The 19,394-nt window shown below is 59.0% G+C and overlaps 9 protein-coding genes across 9 annotated transcripts; 6 read left to right on the forward strand and 3 right to left on the reverse strand.

Annotated features, from left to right (window-relative positions):
• Nucleotides 1-313: 313 nt before the first annotated feature.
• CcaverHIS019_0206080 (uncharacterized protein) lies at nucleotides 314-1,861 on the forward strand (the record flags this gene model as incomplete). Its single annotated transcript, XM_060597638.1, has 5 exons — nucleotides 314-403; nucleotides 436-576; nucleotides 609-697; nucleotides 732-1,529; nucleotides 1,564-1,861. 5 exons carry the CDS (start codon nucleotides 314-316, stop codon nucleotides 1,859-1,861), a joined length of 1,416 nt encoding a protein of 471 aa, XP_060454512.1.
• A 155-nt stretch (nucleotides 1,862-2,016) lies between these two features.
• FAP7 (uncharacterized protein) lies at nucleotides 2,017-2,695 on the forward strand (the record flags this gene model as incomplete). Its single annotated transcript, XM_060597639.1, has 3 exons — nucleotides 2,017-2,275; nucleotides 2,308-2,416; nucleotides 2,479-2,695. The coding sequence occupies 3 exons, from the start codon at nucleotides 2,017-2,019 to the stop codon at nucleotides 2,693-2,695; spliced, it is 585 nt and encodes a 194-aa protein (XP_060454513.1).
• A 214-nt stretch (nucleotides 2,696-2,909) lies between these two features.
• On the reverse strand, nucleotides 2,910-3,577 carry NTF2 (uncharacterized protein; the record flags this gene model as incomplete). The annotated part of the gene is made up of 7 exons (XM_060597640.1): nucleotides 2,910-2,922; nucleotides 2,960-3,009; nucleotides 3,046-3,195; nucleotides 3,293-3,364; nucleotides 3,397-3,449; nucleotides 3,500-3,506; nucleotides 3,548-3,577. The coding sequence occupies 7 exons, from the start codon at nucleotides 3,575-3,577 to the stop codon at nucleotides 2,910-2,912; spliced, it is 375 nt and encodes a 124-aa protein (XP_060454514.1).
• Nucleotides 3,578-4,551: 974 nt separating this feature from the next.
• CcaverHIS019_0206110 (uncharacterized protein) lies at nucleotides 4,552-5,896 on the forward strand (the record flags this gene model as incomplete). Its single annotated transcript, XM_060597641.1, has 4 exons — nucleotides 4,552-4,696; nucleotides 4,759-4,883; nucleotides 4,924-5,194; nucleotides 5,235-5,896. 4 exons carry the CDS (start codon nucleotides 4,552-4,554, stop codon nucleotides 5,894-5,896), a joined length of 1,203 nt encoding a protein of 400 aa, XP_060454515.1.
• Nucleotides 5,897-6,111: 215 nt separating this feature from the next.
• Nucleotides 6,112-8,512, forward strand: CcaverHIS019_0206120 (uncharacterized protein; the record flags this gene model as incomplete). Its single annotated transcript, XM_060597642.1, has 6 exons — nucleotides 6,112-6,186; nucleotides 6,229-6,319; nucleotides 6,386-6,946; nucleotides 6,986-7,198; nucleotides 7,238-7,779; nucleotides 7,811-8,512. 6 exons carry the CDS (start codon nucleotides 6,112-6,114, stop codon nucleotides 8,510-8,512), a joined length of 2,184 nt encoding a protein of 727 aa, XP_060454516.1.
• A 632-nt stretch (nucleotides 8,513-9,144) lies between these two features.
• On the reverse strand, nucleotides 9,145-12,200 carry YCG1 (uncharacterized protein; the record flags this gene model as incomplete). Its single annotated transcript, XM_060597643.1, has 7 exons — nucleotides 9,145-9,331; nucleotides 9,386-9,549; nucleotides 9,583-9,775; nucleotides 9,816-11,408; nucleotides 11,445-11,633; nucleotides 11,674-11,830; nucleotides 11,870-12,200. 7 exons carry the CDS (start codon nucleotides 12,198-12,200, stop codon nucleotides 9,145-9,147), a joined length of 2,814 nt encoding a protein of 937 aa, XP_060454517.1.
• Nucleotides 12,201-12,496: 296 nt separating this feature from the next.
• CcaverHIS019_0206140 (uncharacterized protein) lies at nucleotides 12,497-13,977 on the forward strand (the record flags this gene model as incomplete). Its single annotated transcript, XM_060597645.1, has 5 exons — nucleotides 12,497-12,777; nucleotides 12,809-13,042; nucleotides 13,074-13,688; nucleotides 13,721-13,884; nucleotides 13,919-13,977. The coding sequence occupies 5 exons, from the start codon at nucleotides 12,497-12,499 to the stop codon at nucleotides 13,975-13,977; spliced, it is 1,353 nt and encodes a 450-aa protein (XP_060454518.1).
• Nucleotides 13,978-14,068: 91 nt separating this feature from the next.
• On the reverse strand, nucleotides 14,069-14,758 carry VPS28 (uncharacterized protein; the record flags this gene model as incomplete). The annotated part of the gene is made up of 3 exons (XM_060597646.1): nucleotides 14,069-14,189; nucleotides 14,222-14,478; nucleotides 14,513-14,758. 3 exons carry the CDS (start codon nucleotides 14,756-14,758, stop codon nucleotides 14,069-14,071), a joined length of 624 nt encoding a protein of 207 aa, XP_060454519.1.
• Nucleotides 14,759-15,542: 784 nt separating this feature from the next.
• On the forward strand, nucleotides 15,543-18,328 carry CcaverHIS019_0206160 (uncharacterized protein; the record flags this gene model as incomplete). Its single annotated transcript, XM_060597647.1, has 11 exons — nucleotides 15,543-15,567; nucleotides 15,600-15,644; nucleotides 16,046-16,147; nucleotides 16,440-16,498; nucleotides 16,535-16,549; nucleotides 16,638-16,759; nucleotides 16,819-16,998; nucleotides 17,050-17,212; nucleotides 17,259-17,407; nucleotides 18,135-18,144; nucleotides 18,275-18,328. The coding sequence occupies 11 exons, from the start codon at nucleotides 15,543-15,545 to the stop codon at nucleotides 18,326-18,328; spliced, it is 924 nt and encodes a 307-aa protein (XP_060454520.1).
• Nucleotides 18,329-19,394: the final 1,066 nt, after the last annotated feature.

Here is a 19,394-nt window from a genome sequence, read left to right on the forward strand (position 1 = left end):
TGTTGCCTCCATTAACACAGCCCGCGGAAGCTGATCAGACCAGCATTCACGCCCACGGATGTTGTACACCCCACGTTGTGCACCTGCTAACCTGTTCCCCACCCATTAGCTCAACAGTGCTCACCACGCTCGCTCGCTATAGTCGGTTATGGCGAGTGAACAATCTGGAATCCTGAATAGTGGGTTGTTGTTGAGAAACAGAGTCATGTCATTGGCATCCGAAGTATATCCGGGTTCCACCGTGGGAATCTGAAATTTCCGATGGTCATGTCATCTCCCTCGCTCGATCGGCTCCTTGTCAACAACATTGATCATGACCGAGACGGACCCCAAGCCCGAGGTGCAGAAGAAGCGCAAGCGAACAGGAAAGGAGCGTGAGGAGCGCAAACGCTCCGCTATTCAGGTACGTCGCGCAGTGGGCGGCACTGACAGTAGGCTAAGCTCGAGGCTGAGGCTGCGGCCGCTGGGGAAGGTCAGGATGAACCTGTCGAGGCTCCCGAACCCGAGGAGGGACTAGTGGACAAGGTTGAGGAGGAGGGAAACACGGTTGACTTTGACAAGATTGCCAAGCGTATCGTGAGTCCATGCGAGGCATCAACTGACGATAGCCGGCAGGTCTGAAGAAGCTTCACCCCGTATTCAAGCAGGCCAGGAAGGAAGAAACGATGCGTCTGATCAAGAAGATCCGCTTCATGAAGTGAGCTGTCTTGTCTGTGGTTAGCTAACCCCAGGACCAAGTCTGAGGATGTGTCAGAGCTCGAGGCACAGCTCAACCTCCTATCCGCGGTTCAGCTTCACGCGCTAGCGACGACGCACCTCCGCCAGAAGGTCAAGAAACACCACAAGCTCAAGCGCGTTGCGCTGCCCTCGTCCATCATCGAGGCTCTCCCTGTGAACCCGAGCGTGGCGTCTTCGTCGTCCACCGCGACGCCGGACGTGATCGCCAAGGTCGAGAACCGGCTATGCTCGTCAAAGCAGGTTGCGGACGCGATCAAACCCGTCGTCCTATGGGTCCTATGCGAACCTGGAGCCACACTCAAAGTGACAAAGGGCAAGGGCGTCAACACCAAGACCAAGCGGGCCAAGGTCGAGTCTGAGTCGGAGGATGAGAGCGAGGACGAGCGCATCTTCGCCGGACCTGTGGAGGGCCTGGACAGCGACGACGAGGCGGTGATGGAGGACAGAGCGGCGGACGAGGCGGGATGGGAGTCTGGTTCGGTGGGGGACAGCGATGGGGAAGACTCGGACCCTGATTCTGAGGGTGGGATTATCGCGCCGCAATCTGACTCTGAGTCGGAGTCAAAAGCGCCGCCGAAGAAGAAGGTCAAGGCGCCCGAACCTAAGCCTACACGGAAGGAGAAAAAGGGTAAGGCCGACGGCTCGTCGTCCATGTTCCTCCCGTCGCTGGCGGAGGGCTTTGCTGCGGGCGACGGCGATTCGGACCCAGACATGGACTACGACGAGGATGGGATCATCGGGAACAAGAAGGCGGTGCGCAAGAACCGCCGCGGACAACGTGCGCGCCAGGCGTGAGTTGATGAGATGGTTATCAGCTGACTCCAGGATCTGGGAGAAGAAGTACGGCAAGGGCGCCAAGCACGTCGTCAAGGCGAAGGAGGAGGAGGAGAAGAGGATGCGCGGACCACAGGGCCAGAGGCGCGACCAAGGTTGGGGCGGGCGCGACTCCGAGGCCCAAACTGCGCACGCTGCCAAGCCGGCGCCGAGGACCGCCGCGCCGAGGACCGCCGCGCCCAAGCCGCAGGCGGAAAGCCTCCATCCGTCTTGGGAGGCGGCGAGGCTGCGCAAGCAGCGTGCGGTGGACAAGGATGCTCCCAAGGCCACCAAGATTGTGTTCGACTAGTTTCATGCATTGCTTTTGTTCTTGCTCCAGCTCTAGGACCAACATTACATTCCATTAACAACCTCCACTTGCGGGGCGGAGCAATTTGATTCCGTTGCCACCTAAAGATCTTCAAACAACCACCGGAATTGTGCGCTAACAGTCAACCATCCGCCATGACGACGCACCACCCGCGCCGACACCCCATCATCCTCATCACAGGTACGCCTGGGACGGGAAAGACCCTTCACTCGAGTCTTCTGTCGGCCGAGAGCGACGGCGAGCTCGTCCACCTCAACATTGGAGACATTGTAAAGTTGCACGGACTGCACGAGGGCTGGGACGACGAGTGGCAGAGCTACACAGTCGACGAGGACCGACTGCTCGACCATCTCGAGGAGATTGTTAACCCGTCGTTGGGGCCCGCCGCGACTGGTGCGTAGCTTACTGGGACGGGCTGACGACAGGCTTCATTATCGACCACCACGACCCAGGGCTGTTTCCCGAGCGCTGGATCGACCTGGCTGTCGTTCTGACCTGTGACAACAAGGTGCTGTATGAGCGCCTGGAGGCTCGGTGAGTTGAGCTGTGGGGATAGCCAGCTTTAGCTGAAGAATATCCATAATAGCTGACCTCAGCAACTATCCCCAGAATAAGATCACGGAGAACGTCACAGCAGAGATCATGATGACCTGTGCCAACGAGACGCGCGAGAACTACGACGAGAACATTGTCGTCGAGCTGCAGAGCGATGGGTCCGGCGGCGAGAACGAGGTCGAGGACAACGTGCACCGCATCACGCAGTGGGTGACGCAGTGGACCAACGACCGCGAGGCGGGCGTGCACGACGCTTAGACTTGATACCCGTAGAGAATCACAATCATAATCGCACCTAGGTGGGCGAAGCCGCGTTTGTGCGGCACCTACCCGCTGGCCCAGCCGTACACCTGGATCGCGCATCCCTCAGGCCTCATCTCGCCAGCATGCTGATCGCTGCTAGCACAATACACCATGCATTCATTACCCGTGATAAATGCTCTACTCGTCGCTCGTACACATGCACCGATGATTAGCCGTAGACGCTGGTGTGTCAGTTGACGTTAAGACTGCAGAACTCACAGACGGAAGACGTCGTTCTGTACGTAGTAGGTGCCATTGTCGGGGATGAGCTGGCGTTAGTGCTCGGCAGTCCGTCCTCAGCTCACCTGGAACATCTGCGAGAACTGGAGGACGTTGGTGCCATCGTCGACGAGGAGCTGGCCGGTGACGAGGACAACAAGGGATGCGACGCTGGCAGATGCCGGTTGGGCGTCGACGGTCACGACACGGTGGACCACCTTTTGGAATGGGAGGTTCTGCACGTGAGCTGGGACATGTAACAGCGGCCCGAGTGTCGCCTTGGAGGCTCGGGCCGGCGGCCCAGTCGCCACATAAGCCCGCTATACGACCCACCTTGAGCTTCTCAATGATGTTGCTGGCGCCCATGATCTGCTCCTGCTCCCAAGTGAGCATCGATTGCTCGCGCTAGTGTCAGATGAGGTATCCCAAAGACCCACGTAGAGCGCTTGGAGGCTTGCCCGGTCATTGTCGAAAGCGGGGTAGTAGAAGTCTAGAGATGAGCACGGACGCGGAGGGGCGCAGCTGCGGCGAGCGACGTACCGGTGAACTGGGGTGTCAGCGAGCTCTTGGAGGGAAAGATGGACCTACTGCCTTGGCTACCGAGTTGATGTCTGCCATGGTTGAATGTAGTGAGCGCGACAGAACCAAACAGATGTGTATATGTGTATTCTACTTGGGTGCAACTTCGATGACGCCTAGAGGTGCCACGACGGGGATATGCTAAAGACCGTCTGGAGGTCCCTGCCCCACTCTTAACAACCCTGCCCCACTCTATGTTAAGAGTGGGGCAGTACAGAATAAATCTATCTCGGGTGCCGAGCTTGCCGAGGTTGGAGAGCATGAGTGGGTCCTGAGCTCCTGAGGATAGATTCGCTTTTGATTTCAGGGAATACAAGTTGCGGGTAATGAAAGTCTATGAATGTGACGTCTGAGTTTGACCATCCCAAGGTACATTTGTGCTCAAGTGCTGGATGGAGCCCTGTGCGGGATTGCTGCTGTTGGCTTCTGTTGGGCATGTTGGGTGAGAGGCTCGTGGACTGCCATGTCACTGTATGCTGCTGCCGTTTAAAGAGAGAGATGGCAAGTTGAAATGCCAAGACTAGAGAGCTAGAGATTTACCACATCTGGTCATGGAACCATGGGATGAGAAACGCCATGATGATAGCTGACAAGGCACAATGAAGGCACACACGTCAAAAGAAAGGGATAAAGGGATCAAATGTCCAGACAATGCAACGACTGTGACTCTGGCAGGCTGTCGGCTGTCGGCTCTGAACGACCGGGTCAGTCGATCATTCGGGCTGTCGGTCCACCTCATGTTCACTACGCCCGTTTTTTCTTATTGACCCCAGGGTTACAACCGGCCTGAGCACTCAACACACTCTACGTTCCATCTCCCAACCTCCTAATCGATAGGATAACCAGCCCCCTTTCAATCACTCCTCATCACTCCTCATCACTCCTCTTTCATCTTTCACTCGCACCAAATCCCATTCTGCTAATCTCTTCCTTACATTCTTCCTCACTCTCCTTCAACTCTCTCAGAGGTCTCGAGCACCTCTCATAAGCCACACTCCTTCCACCCCGTAATCATGATGATTCCTTCCCTCGCCCTTGCCGCCCTCCTCCCCGCCCTTGCCGCCGCCATCCCTTGCGTCCAGTTCGACGCCGACGACAACCTCTACGCCTTTGGTGGTCAGGAGGACGTCGCACTCGGCGACAGCAACGCATGGGCCTGTAAGTTGAGGAAAGCCCACCATCTTGCAATGGCCTCCTTTTGGTCCGATCGCTAATCCCAGCCCCCGCCCCTAAGCCCTTGTCCACCGACGGTCGCCCTCCTTGGAACGGCAACTTCTCACAATGCCTGCTCTCCAGGAACGCCAATGCGCTCTATGTGCTGGGTGCCGACGCCAGCGATGCCGGCGTGCGTTTCACTCCCCTCTTCCGATCAGATCTGACATCAGGCAATCTACATCTACGACTTTGCCGGCAATGCGTGGACCAAGCAGGTGACGACAGGCGCGGGTGACTCGATGCAGAACTCGCGCTCGTCGGCCGTCCTTGACCACAACACCAACGTCATCTTCACTGTCGGCAACACCAACATGTACTCGCTCGACTTTGGCGCGGTCACTACCACCGCTGCGGGCTCCTTGACCTGGGGTATTGCCAGCAGTCCCCAGATCGCAAGCGAAGGCTACAAGGTCACGGCGGCTGCCGCGTCAAACCACATCAGTGAGCGACTTTTTCTCCAACTATCAGCTAACGTCTCCAGACTACTATGGTGTTCCGGGCTCCGAGGCTGGCTCGACTAGCATGTTCGTAGTGCACTACAACTACTGGCAGCCGCAGCCTGCAAAGTACACCCCCGTCGGCGGGAAGAACTTTCCCGCGCAGTCGGGCCAGGCCGTGAGCTTGGCAACGGCCAACTCGACTCTGCCTCCGTACCAGAACCTCTTCGTGCCCAACGACTTGTCGTCGGCGTACATTGTCACTCACTACACGGCCGACTGGTCGTGGAACGACACCAAGTCCGCACCCATGGCTGTCAGCCTCGTCAACTCGACCCAGGAGCTTCCGGCGCCTACCGCCAAGGACACTGAGGCGTCGTATGCGTGCTCGGAGACCCACTGCGTGCAGATGGACACTAAGGGCAACATCTACTACATCAACGCCGTCGGCAAGGACTACACCGTCACCCCGGGCGCCAAGTGGGACAAGTTGGGTTACACCCTCACGCCTTATGTTGCCCCGACTCCCTCTGACGCTTCGGGCTCGGCCACGGGCTCGGCCACGGGTAGCGCTGGCGCTGGTGGTGCGTCGAACCCAGCCGCGGCTCCCAATGGCAAATCGGGTGGCGCAGAATCGACTTTCCACGGGGGCATCCTCGGCGCTGTTCTGGGCGTCGCGGCCCTCGCGATCGCAGCCATTGCTTAAAGCTCCTGTTCGTCCTGAGCGGACACTCACCTTCTTGGAACCATACATAGTCTTATTTGTATCTTGTCCCGTTGCCCCGCCGCCTCTGGGATGGCCTATGCATTGTCTGTACTCGCAAGAGAAGCCAGGCGCGTTGCGAGGTGGAGGTGGAGGTGGTGCCTGGGACTGACTTAAAGTCGGCGCAATACACTCCACTTCACACCATCTTGCCAGCAATGACTATACTTCGTGTAGTGGCTCGTCCCAGCGTGCGGTACGCGAGCACGCTCGCTGCAGCCCGTCAGCGATGGGTACGTTCACCTTGTCGATGCTTTGGCTACAGCTAACGATAGAACGGGCGTCTCGTAGTGACTCCCGAGGTCGAGCACGCCCTTGAGACTGGCGCGCCCGTCGTGGCGCTCGAGACGGCGATTCTGACTCACGGTGCGTATTAACACGCTCTACGTCTTACAGCTACCGTCCTAGTAATGATAACACAGCTGATCCCAGGCATGCCCTTCCCCACGAACCTTACGACCGCGCAGTCCGTCGAATCGATCGTGCGCGCCCACGGCGCCGTGCCTGCAACCATCGCGCTACTCGACGGACGCGTGCGCGTAGGCCTCTCCGATGTGGAACTCACGGCTCTCGCGGATCCCGCGACACCTCGCGCCGAGCCAGCCGTCAAGGTCAGCCGGCGTGACCTAGCTCCAGCGCTGGCCTTCAACCGCGCGGGAGGATCCACCGTGGCGGGCACGATGGTGATCGCGTCCAGCGCCGGCATCGACGCCTTCGTGACCGGCGGCATTGGGGGCGTACACCGCGGCGCCGAGAGTAGCATGGACGTCTCGGCCGACCTCATCGAACTCGGGCGTACGCCCATGATGGTCGTATGTGCCGGCGCCAAGAGCATCCTCGATATTCCCCGCACGCTGGAAGTCCTCGAGACGCAGGGTGTCTGTGTTGTGACTTACGGTGAGAAGGACGACTTTCCCGCCTTTTATTCCCCTAGCTCAGGATGCGTCAGTCCCTGGCGCGTTGGGAACGTCAGCGACGCCGCTAGCCTCGTGTGTGAGTCGGCTCGAATGGGTCCGATACAGCTGACACCAGATACCGGCCTCACCCTCCCATCGCCGCAGGGCACGTTGCTTGCTGTTCCCATTCCAGCCGAGTATGGCGCTCGCGGCGCGCAAGTCCAGCTTGCTGTTGAGCAGGCGGTTCGCGAGAGCGTCGAGCAAGGTATCGACAAGAAGGGCAAGGAAGTCACCCCGTGGCTCCTTAAGCGCGTTGGCGAGCTCACGAAGGGTACAGCCCTCGAACTCAGTATGTCCAGCTTCTGGATTCGGGTGGAGCTGACAACAGACATCAAGCTGATTGAGAACAACGCGGCTGTCGGAGCAGAGGTCGCGGCCCAAGTCGCGCGCATGAGGAGGGATGCATCCGGTGCCGTGTACATGCCCGTCATACCTCCTCCGCCCACTACTGAGCCGCCAGCAATGACGAGCCCAACTGAGCCCTCTGACCTCCCATCTCCACGCGCTCTCGTCTTCGGCGCAGCCGCGGTCGACATTACGTCGGCGACTACCCGCCTCGTACCGCATACCACTGCGCCAGGAAGTATAAGTATTAGTGCGGGCGGTGTTGGGCGGAACATTGCACATGCGGCGCAAAACCTCTCCCCTCCAGGAGAGATCATGCTCGTCTCGCCACTGGGGATGCATTCGGCTCACATTGACCCGCTGGGCCAGCTCCTCTCTCTCGCTCTTCAGGATGCCGGACTGAGGACTGACGGCCTCGTTCCGACACCCGGTAGGACGGCTGCGTGCTCGCTCGTCCTCGAAAACGGGGACCTCGCGAGCGGCGTGGCGGACTTTACCATTGCCGAAGAACTCGGCGCCGAGGCGGTAAGTCTTGGCTTGATGGATCTGACGCCAGATCGAGGCGGCGCTAGTACACAACCCTAAGCTCGTGGCATTCGACTGCAACCTCTCCTCCTCTGCGATCGCTGCCCTACTCGCCGCAACCTCAGCACGCGGTATTCCGACATTATGCGACCCAACCTCGGTCCCAAAGCTCGCCCGCTTGATCCCAGCTCTAATGGACAAGCCCAGGGCATTGACGCACATAGCACCAAATGTGCTCGAACTCGACAGCCTCCACGCGTCCCTGATGGGCCTGGATGACGATGCGGCCTGGACGTTTGTAAACAACCTCAACCTCGGCGCCGAGTGGCGCGGCGCAGTTGAGGCTTTTGCTCGTCGCTCCGGCGCGTGGATTGCCGATGAAGGGGTGGCGGCACGCATGGTCCAGTGTCTCCCGTGGGTTGGGGGGTTCTGGCTCAAGGCCGGGAATAGGGGTATGCTTCGTCTGAGCCTGAGCCAGAGCCTGGAGGGGAAGAGGGACGGGTCTGGAGAGGCGAGCATCTCGCACCACACACCTGACGGCCGCACCCTCACCCTCACCCATTACCCCCCGCCTGTAATGGAGGGCGAGGTCGTCAACACCACTGGGGCTGGAGATACGTTGGTTGGCGGGATTGTTGCTGGCTTGATCGCGGGAACGGACGAGGCCGACTTTGTGGCGGTCGCGCTGGAACGCGTGGGACGCACCCTGCGCTCACATCTCGCTGTGGCGTAGCATGCATTTGTGTGACGTCTGTGTCGGAAGATCCAGGAGGAGCGTGAACATGAGCTGACTTCTTGACAGCTGTCGCCGCCTGTGCCAATACATCAGATGGTCACCAGAGGATAAACCATACCGGCGTGGGGATGGGGTTAGGTCGGAGAGGGCTTTGACTGCCCCGGCACTCTTGCTGCTCCCAAAGAATATTCGACACCCCTGGATCCAACACGTCTTGGACACAACGCTAGTTGTTCCTGATCCTTGTCTCTGTCCGGTGAACAGCTGCGATTCAATTTCATTCGACGTGCTGCTCGAACCGAACCCCATAGGCCTCATCTTTGACACATTGGAGTGTGGCGCCCAACGCACAGAGCCGCATGTCAAGTGGCCTACAAGAGATTGGTCGACGTCCCATCCATGGCGATCGCACAAGACCCAGCATATCAACTGATCACTCCCAGACGACGACCGGCTGTGTCTTTGAACCGGTATGTTGGAGATTATATATGGCGGCCCGTATTGCTGGTGTGCCCTCACTCGAGTTCGGTTGCCCGCTATGGATGGAATACAGGATGAAAGCAGAGCTCCCAGGCGCCACTATCGCGCTGCTCACACGTGGCGATCACAATAGATAACAAGAATACAGACTAGTCACTGTCCAGCATGGCGTCCACGTCGTCGTCTTCCTCCTCGTCCTCCTCAACCACAGTCTGCGGCACTCGCCGTGACCTGACGGGCGTGTCAGAGTCGGAGGCCCCGCTTGGTGTAGCGGACGATCGTGCGCGCGATGTCGCGCGGCTCCCTCGCTTGACGGGCGACGCGGGGATCTCGTCGCTGCGGTCAGCCACTCACTTGTCCCACCTCAACCCGGAGTCTAGCGCCACTCACATATCGTCAATGAAACCCCACAACTCGGACGTCTCCTCGTGCTCGTCGCCGTCGGCGCGGAACGCGTCCTCGTCGTACCCCTCCAACTCGCGGTACTGCTTGAGCAGGGTGGCCTGGAAGCGCTCCAGTGCTTTCCGCGGTGCTACCTCGGACATTGGGCGTTTCTGTTGTCAGCGGCAGAACACGACTCGGCTCACATCCCTGACGGCCTGGATGAGGGTGAACGCGGCCTTCGTCTTCCACATATCCGCCTGCCCGTCTTCGGGGAGGCTGAGCTTCGAGAGATATCCTGCGGCTGCCTTGCGAATGTCGCGCACGGTCTCGGTCAAGAGGAGCTTGAGGAGCACAATCCCAAGGTCGAGGTGCATCCCGATATCAACGTGATTTCCCCTGTTATCAGTTGAGCTCCCAGTCGCGCCAACCGACGTACACTGCCTTCTCGGGGTCGAGCCAGTCGACCATCATCAGACCCATCTGTGCGAGCGGGAGGAGGTCGGGTGACCCCTCAAAGTCCTCCGCAAAGGTAGAGACGTGATTGAGCGTATCGTTGAAGATGGACAACATGCGGGCCTGGTTCTCACTCGACGAGTAGCAGTACACAGGGAGGAAGTAGGTGAGGCACTGGCGCAGTGGTTGGTTGTCCGCCGTGTCGGGGGAGAAGTAGAGCATGACGACGGTCTGGAGCACGTCCGTGTCATCTACGATGCCCGCGAGCATGAGCTTGGCGACACCCTCACAAGCCGCGGCCTGCACGGCTGGCGCGTCCTGGAGTACCATGTGGCGCACGAGCTCAGCGATGCGGTGTGCCCCGATGGTGTCCTCCAACATTGCCGGGATGTCGTGCACCATGAACAGGTCAAAGATGATCCGCACGACCTTGACCTTGAGCTCATCATCTGCGCTTGCCACCTGCTGGATGAAGAGACCGAAGGATTGAGCGGCCATCTTCTCATCAATCATGCAGCACAGACCAAGGCAGACGATGCCCTGGTCACGTAGCGCTGGCTCATCCTTGTTGCGGACGGCCGGGATGATCAGGTCAGGCAGGAGACCGTGGAACACCGAGTTCTCCTGCAGTGGTGTGTTGACACGTTCGAGCAACCCGATACAGATGTTCAGGCAGCGCAAGTCGATCAGTGCCGCCGCGTGCTGCTCCTCTGGGGCCGGGCGGGATACACCCACGCTGCTCGACCGACCGGCTGAATCGGGGTCCTCGACATCGCCGTCACCCATGCGCAGCTCGGTCACGACGTCGACGATCAGGCGGATCAAATCGCGCTCCGATGTCGAGATCTTCTTCAACACATCGAGGCAACGCGGGATGAGAGCATCCGGAAGGTCGGGCATAGCGATCATCTCGCGCGACATTGCAAACATCTTTCGACGTCCTGTCTCGTCCGCGTAGTCAGAGGTTAGGGCGAGGCGGAGGAGCTCGCCGACAATGAACGACTTCTCCTGCATGTCGTCCTCGTTGCCCGCAACGTTCACCAGCTCGTTGTACTGGTCCTGGATGCGGAAGGCAAGTGCTGTAACCACAGGCATGGCGTCTTCGAGGCGTGACTCGTCCTTATTCGACACGCAATACTCGGCGAACACGCGCGCGAGGAATGCCTTCTCTGGCGAGAGGTTGACCCACCACTCATCAGGGAAATCGATGTTTTCCAGCGTTTCTGGGCGCGTGACAAAGAGGCTGAGCAGCGCCTCCTCAGCGACTTCGCCTGAGACGACATCGAAGCGGTTCAGAAACTCGAGGAGGTCGCACTCCGCCTGGTCGAACCAGCCCCCGATCATCCCCGCTGCCGCCTTGCGCACACTCGGCTCGCGATCCCCGAGACCATTGCGGACCGCCTCCTCGCGCTGAGTTATGGTGAGAACACGTGCGTCCGGCATTGAAGCGCTGCTGAAGCTGCCGTGAAAGACAGTGCGGCGGAGGATGGGATCAATGTCGCGTGTCCGAGTCAAGATGACGGGGAGGGTGGCGCTGCTGCGGGGAAGGTTGTAGAGCGCCGCACGGCGCACCTCGCTATCGTCAGTTGTTATCAAGCATTGACTGACTCACGCAGCGGGATCGTGGCGGAGAAGGTCCAGGATGACCTCGGCGATGGACTCCTCCCCGTCCTCTAAGTCGTCGACGTTCTCGCCCGCCTGGAGCTTGGCAAGGCCAAGGGCTGCCTGCACACGCACCGCCGACTCCTTGTCACGCGCACGGTCGAGGAGCCCTTGCCTGATGGCGACATATTGGTCGTCGCTGACGTTAGGCTAAGATATCTTACGATTCAGGCACTCACTCGATCTCTCCCAGGCCGTTGATCAGCGACGCCAGCATGAGCGTGACGCGGAAGCGCACACTCTTGTCTTTGGCCTCGGCTCCGGCCAGTAGGTGCCGGACGAGCTTGGCGACAAACCGCTGCGACATGCTGTCGCCGTCCTCCTCCTCAATTGTGTCTGGTGTCAGATAGCCTCAGATCCATCAATCTGGCTTACCCTGCTCGGTGGTGTAGGCGACGTAGCTCGCGACAAACCTGACGACGCGGTCGGCGACAGCAACGCGCTTCTTGACAGGTAGCACGCGATTAATCATGTTGATGAAGAGGGCGTTGAATGCGCGCTCCCCGACCAGGCGTATGCCCTTCTCTGTCTCTTCGGTAACCTCGGCGCACGTCTTCTGGACCTTGAACAGCTGTACAATGTTCTTGCGGTGGCTTGCGGTCGTGTTCTGGGCCTGCTCAAAGATGGGCGGGAGCGCCGACGGCAGCGTGTCCGTTAGATAGGACACGGAGGGGCGGCGCTCCGGCTTCTTGGTGCGCGGCGCCATGGTGTCGAGTTGTGCGTTAGAGTGTTGTCGATGGTGAGGTTGGTGGATGGGGTGGCCAACCGTTTGTTTGTGTCTTTTGAGAAGGCAATCGCGCCGGGCTATTAGGAAGGGCCCTGGGAATTAGTTGACGAGATAAAAGTCATTAGCGGAAACAAATGCCTATTTGAACACTGAGGGGGCCACGTGACTCAGGCCCCTTGCAACAAGGCGGATCCAAACAAAGCCAGGCGCGTCACGATCTCGACTTTACCCACCATACATCCCACATCTACCACAGCCGACAACCTACACTCGCCATGTCCCGCAAGGCAGAGCCGAACCCCAATGCGGGGTTCCCCTTAATGGCGGCGACCGAGATCCGAAACTGCATGGAAGCACTCGGCATCACGGTACACCCCGACGACCTGACCAAGCCGACCGCGGCCTCTACACACGCCATCTGGGCCGCCCTCATTGACGAGTTAATGGGCATCTCAACTGACATGTTGGAAGAGCCGAAAGCTGCAGTTGCGGAAGGCATGCCCCATCCCGAATTGTACTTGGAGACGCTGGGGACGATCATGTTCTTCAGTCACTGGTGAGAACTAGTCCGGCCGCGCTGACAGCAGCAAACGCCTTGCAGACCTATGCCGTGTCCAGGACTTTAACCTGTCCGACCTGATCCGTCCGGACCCACTGCGCCTGCGCCGGGTGCTGAGTGGTGTGATGAACTTTGCAAAGTTCCGCGAGGAGCGTAGTCCGTTCCAACAGATGTTGGCTGAGCGGCTACATAGCGAGCAGACGCGTGCAGAAGAGATGCGGCGCAAGCTCGACCACCTCAACGCTGAAGTTGCCGAGATCAAGTGAGTGCGTTTGTGGACTACCTGACCCTAGGGCGAAGCGAGAAGAGGACGCACCGCGGGTCGCTGCGGCCCGCGCACGCAACGAGGAGCTACGCCAACAGCTCCTGAAGCTCGGCACGACGCAGCGCACAGTCTCGGCCGAGGTGGAGAAGTTGAAGCAGGAGCGCTTCGCTCTGAGCCAGGAACATCGGAGCCGGGCGGAGGAGCTGCACGGCCTCGAGCAGAGTGTGGCAGACATGCAGATGAAACTCATGCGCTCGCCGGATCGCGTGCGCCGAGGGATTGCAGACAAGGAACGGCAGCTGGCGGAGCAGCGCGCGATCAAGAATCAGCTCGATGCGGACCTGCGTGCCGGTGAGCTGCGCCTGCGTGTGTTCGCCGAGATTGAGGAGGGCGTGATCGCGCTCAACCGCGTGCAGAACGAGATTATCGCGTACCGCGAACAAGCGGCCGAGAAGCGGCGCGCCAACGCCGAGCGACGCGACGAAATCCGTGCCCTTGAGAACCAGCTGCATGTGTATGAGCGCGAGGCAGCCAACCTCGTCCGCAAGCTACAGGATGTGACGGAGCGGTTTGACAAGCTCGCTGAGGACCGGGTGCGTGAGCGCGAACGATTCGAGGCGCGCGAACGCGAACTCAGCCAACAGTACGTTCTGCGCAGGAGGGGACTGACAGCAGACGCGCGGCATTGGAGGCTGAGCGCATGGCCGAGAGCGAGGAGGCGTCGCGCTTAGAGCGCGAAGCCCACGAGTGGGAGGTCAAGACGGCCGAGTTTGCGCGTGACCGCGAACGACACCACACGGAGTTGGTTAAGGAGTGGAAGATGCTTGAGGCTCACATGAGTGGGTACCTGTTTGAAACCGTGCTGATGGCCAGCGGACTACATGGCGGCCATGACGCAGAAGCTTGGGCTCGAGCTCAATGTCGAGCTTTAGCCGCTCCCTCGACGCAGTCTCTCCTTTGGACTCTGCCCTCTATTGGTTCTCTAGATTGTACACAGTACGACACTGTATAGTACTGCTATCACTATGCCTTGCCCAGCGACCGGAAGAACTCATTGTACGCGTTCTCGATGTCGAACAGCATCTGTCGTGACTGCTCCTCGGTGATCTCGTCAGCCGCCTGCATCGCGTTGAGCGTGATGAGCCTTCGGTCAGCCCAATCTTTGAGGTTACGTACCAGTGGATGATCTTGCCTCGGCCCTCCCACTCAGCGCTAGCCTGAAACTTGGCATATCCCGTCATGACCTCGGTAAGGAGGGGATGCAACTGGTCCTTGGCGCGGAGATTGAGCTTGAGCGCATCCATGAACGTGATGAACGCTTGCGTGGCCTCAGCGACGTTCTTGGCGTTCTCGCCAGAACTGTCGTCGGCCGAATGTTCAACGGTGGCCGGAACCCCGACCGTCAGGCGATGCAGCGCAGCAGGGTGGCCCATCTGGAGTCAGCAGCAACCATGGCCACTGACGTACCCTGTACCGCTTCATGAATGTCTCGACACCCCCGATCTCCTCGCCCACAAGCTTCATCAAGCTCTTGTACTGCGCCAACAGGCGGGTGCATGCTGGCGCATAGTCTTTCGACGTGACTGAGTCGCGGACGTAAGCGCGCTCCAGGAGATCTAGCGAGACGATGATGCTGTATAGGGTCGCTAGGTTCTCGGTATGTTCACGCTCTGCGTTGGTTGTGTATAACCGCACTTCTTCGTCGAGGTTCATCGGGAGTCGAAGGGGGGAAGGTTGGGAGGGGAAAGGAAGGGTAGGTTTGGAGCGAAGGAGTCTCCGGATCGGAGATTGGAGTCGTCACACTTGGAGAGTTCGTGATATCGTCAAGTGGAGCAAGAGAGCTAGAACGAAGGGATGCTGAGACGTGAAATGACAAGATGTTGAGATGCCGAGGAGTATGATGTTGACACTTGCTAGGCGGGGAACTCCCAAACTCGATGACGGCAGGTTGCCACGTGGAAGTGGGGCCACCGCTTAAAGCTGGGAATTGGGTTGCCCATCGCATCCACCATCCCAATGCGCTTCTGTGACCCGGGATCAGTGAGCGCTCAAGCTGTTGGCGTTTACCCACGCTCAGGTGCGTTTCACGAGGTGGGTAGGTACAGCGGGAGCTGATAACAGTGGCGCAGTGGCTCTAAGCGGCTTGGTGATCTTGGTGACGCACTCGGGAGACTGACCGATCACTCGTCGCGTTTCGAATCTTGTGCTACCGCGTGAACGCCACTTTCTGTCTTACATTCCATTCATATTTCCGTGGAATCGGCTTGGTCGAGCTCAATGCCACCCAAGTATTTTATAAAAGTACCCAAGACCCACCCTGTCGCGACTCGATAACCGTTGCGACTCGATACGAACCACATCCACGCCTTCACGCATCCACGCGTCCACGCGTCCAATCCTGAAGCGATACCCCGCACCCCGCGGCACGCAAGTTTCCACCAAATCCCCTCTTCATTCCGCCGACTGGTATCCTGACTGCAGCTGTTGACACTCCAGCATGGGCGAAAATAACGCAAGTACAAGTACGTCCGTGGAGATATGGAGCTGATACCAGAAACCCCTAGTCCGTCGATCGACTTTGTGGCTGGCGTCATTGCTGGTACGTCCAGGTTGGGGGGGTTGAGAGAGGGGAGTGGGGGGGAGGGGGGGGAGGGGAGGGGGGGAGGGAAGAGGGGGAGGGGGGAAGTATTAGGATGGCGAGGAGAGGCCGGGCTGGAACTTGTTACAGGTGTCGCGCGGGGACTGTCCTGGTCGCCGACGACAGGGCACCGGAGATGGAAGGCACCAGCGGCGAGGGGAAGGCAACCTTTTCCCTCTCAGCGGTTCTCTGACCGGCTCCAACAGCTAGAACCCGCAACGTCCTTCCCACCTTCCCCGGCGCCATCGACACCTCTCGGGCTTCATTGCCCTTCTGACTCCCCCGAACTCTCCCTCTCTTCTCTTCTCACTATCCCTTCTCTCCCCCTCCCCTTCCCCCCAATACCCACGTGCTGACGCCAGGCGCCGCCGGGCTCATCGTCGGCCAGCCCTTCGACGTCGTCAAGGTCCGGTACCAGACCCCGTCGTTCAATGGGAAATACACCAGCATCCACCAGGCGTTCCGTGAGTAGCTTGGTCCTGAGGTTGAACAAGGCGAGGCAGTGGGATTGGGTGCTGGATGGTGAACGGGGAGTTCGGCTGCGAGTCGGAAGAGTGGAGACGGCCCAGCACGACTGCATTCGCGTCCAACCGGAGAACTCAGATGAGAGAACTACACGAAAACCTTGTGCAGTGGGAACGGGATGTTGAATGCGAGGCCGTCGTATGTGAGGTGGTCGCCTGCCGACCTGGCGTCATCCTGCTGGAGACGGCTTTCGGGTCCAGGATTTCTGTCCCAACCGCACGCTAACCCCAGGTGCTATCCTGCGCGAAGAAGGGATTAGGGGAATGTTCAAGGGAGTCATGTCGCCGATGGTGAGCTAAGGAACTGCTGGCTCAAGCTGACAACAGGCCGGCATTGCCGGGGTGCGTATCGTATCTTGGCCGTCCCCGGCGAGATCGAGCTTCCTCGTTCTGGCACTAGCCACGGATGCGCTTGCTAGGCTAACTCCAGGTTAACGGCATTGTGTTCTCGTCGTACCAGTTCTTCATGAACGCGCAGATCCCCAAGGAAGGAGTCAACCCTACGCTGGGGCAGATCTGCCTCGCCGGAGCGGGAAGTGGTGTCCTTGCCGCGTGAGTGATCCCACTGCACCTGGATCAGCTGTTGGGGCTTTGATGATAGCTTACAGCAGCACATTGACATGTCCCATTGAGCTGATCAAGATCCGGCAGCAGTCCCTTCCTCCGAACTTGAACCCGAACGTGTTCACCGTCACCCTCGGCATCCTGCGTAATGGCGGGTTGCGCGGCCTGTATCGCGGGTACTCGGCGACCGTGATTCGCGAGCTCGCGTACGGACCGTACTTCTGGGCGTGAGTGGACTCTTACCAGATGTTGTGTCGGAAAACCCCATCTGACGCCAGGTACGAGGCCTCCTGCCGCTTCTTCAAATGGCGCCGCCATCTTCCGGAGCAGCCACCACACGGACACGGGTTGATAGATGAGGCCGAGGCTGAGCTGCACTCCGGGCTTAACTGGGCGGAGCTGATGGCTGCCGGAGGCGTAGCGGGTGTGATCGCGTGGGCGGTGAGTCCGAATTGAACTCGGCTAGAGAGACAGCGGCTGACCCCAGATTACGTTCCCCTTCGACGTGTGGAAGACGCGGATGCAGAGCGCGGACGAAAGTGCCAAGCCGCTCAGCCTGCGCCGCGTCATGGTCGACAGTGTTCGACAGGAAGGGTGGCGTGTCATGTTCCGTGGACTGTGGCCTTGTCTAGTCCGGTGAGTGTGTGTGGTGTGCGGTGTGGACGTCGGCGAGAGGTACCTGTCGGATGGGGGACATGACGCGGCTCGGCAGACTTGGGCGCGGGTGTCCTCAGGCCGAGCGCAGCGAGCCCATCGAAGTCAGTTGGTGGGTTGTGAGGCCTGCCAATGACAACTGGCTCCGCTTCAAACGCCTGGGCTCCGTTGAAGTGAACTGGCTTGCTTTACACTTTGGGGTGGTCGCCGTCTCCCCGACGACATGTCCAGACGTCTCCAACGTAGGCTAAAGCCAAAACGGCTCCGACCCAGATACCTCATGCCCAAAGTTAGGGCCAGAGTCAGATCTTGAAGGAGGTGGGCGCGGCCCGCGTTCCTGCATACGCTCACCTGCCGTGTCGCGAGCGTGCTCGCGAGTATGGTAGCGTTGCGCTCCGAGGAAGTCGGCTTAAATCTTGTTCAGCTGCCTGTGACAGGGCGGCGCCTGGCACCAGGAGAGTTGGCATCGCGATCCTGGGTTCCGCGCGGCAGCGAGAAAGTATCAGGGCAAGCAGAGCTGGACGTGTTGAAGCCGGCGGTACTGTTCCAGTTGCGTTCCATGTGTTCCGTTCCAGTAGTGTGGAGTACGCATCCGTGTCGGAACGCGGGCCGTTGTGAGGCTGGACAGAGTGTCTCTTAGGACGCGTCATTAGTATTTGGTTGCCGCGCGTGGTTGGAGCTAACCTTATCCTCTGAATTGTTCCAAAAGTGCCATCCCTGTAAGTGACCACGCCCATCAAGACCCCTTAACCATCTTGAATCACTACCTCCTGCGACCCCTTCCCCCCTTGAAACGTTCTACCCCTAGTCACTTTTCTCGAACACCGGAATTATAGTGCTAACCAACAGGCCAACATGGTCACCTTCCTCGCTTTCGAAACGCTAGTTGCTCATATGGCCTAAACTAGCTAGCCGAACTTGAATCGTCCCGCGGCATGTCTGGCCTCGACTTCGATTGCCAGCGTGGGAGCCAGTTCAAGCTCGCGTAGCATGGTGGGCATTTGTAGTTGCTCAGGTCCAGGGAACATGATTGCCTCCGGCTTCTGGCAAGGGACAAGGTAGGCACGGCTGGACCGAGAAACCAGTTCCCTTTGCTCTTGGCTCCACAATGGTCATCACATCAACTGTACCGAGCTCGTTTAGCCCAGAGCTTCAAAGCCCATAGCCCATAGCCCGATTGTACTAACATGTATTAATTATAATTATAATATGCCCAACCGAACCAGATGATCGTGATCGGGGCGATGAGTAGCCATGATCAAGGGTTCTATCATTCTGTCGATCCCACATTCTCTGAAATGCATCGGGCGTTGCATTGAAAGTGCAAGGTGAATGATCAAGGTTGTTGTGTATCCGTCTCCACGTCCTTGATTCTTGATACTTGATCCTGGATCCTTGACGTGCCGTGTGCCAAGTGTCAGGCTCGAGGCGAGGGACAGGAACGGGTTGGGAAATAAGTTTATGTGTACATTGTTCACGACCACACCATTGGTGTGCATTGTGTGGTGCCGTACAGTTTACGGCGCACGAGGTTTCTTCACTTTCAGATCGGCCCACGCTGCCCGCTCGTATGCCGTATGCCGACGACCCAGCGGGTCGGTGACTGGCACTGCGTGGATTGCTTTTCGAGGCGGGGATTTGCCCTTGACCCGAACACTGGCCCGAGCCGGGGTGCCGCCGATGTGCCGCTCCCGCTCGGACCTGCTGCGGCAGGCACGGCGGTCCGGAATGAGCTTTCAACGATAACGCGTAAGTTAGCTCCGCCAGGGCGTGGCGCAGGCACAACCGATGCCGTCTACAGGATCCATCCAGAGCTGAGAGTGAATTGTCATTGAGTGTGATGGTGATTGCCATTTGAGCCATCAAAGCAAGCATGTGGCGATGAATTCACAAGCATAGCTTTCATCAGAAGAGCATCAAAAGTCGCGTGACGAACCGGCGAGATCTACTGATGTACTGATCTACTGAT

This window comes from Cutaneotrichosporon cavernicola, assembly GCF_030864355.1.
Source record: "Cutaneotrichosporon cavernicola HIS019 DNA, chromosome: 2".
NCBI classification, from domain to species: Eukaryota; Fungi; Basidiomycota; class Tremellomycetes; order Trichosporonales; family Trichosporonaceae; genus Cutaneotrichosporon; species Cutaneotrichosporon cavernicola.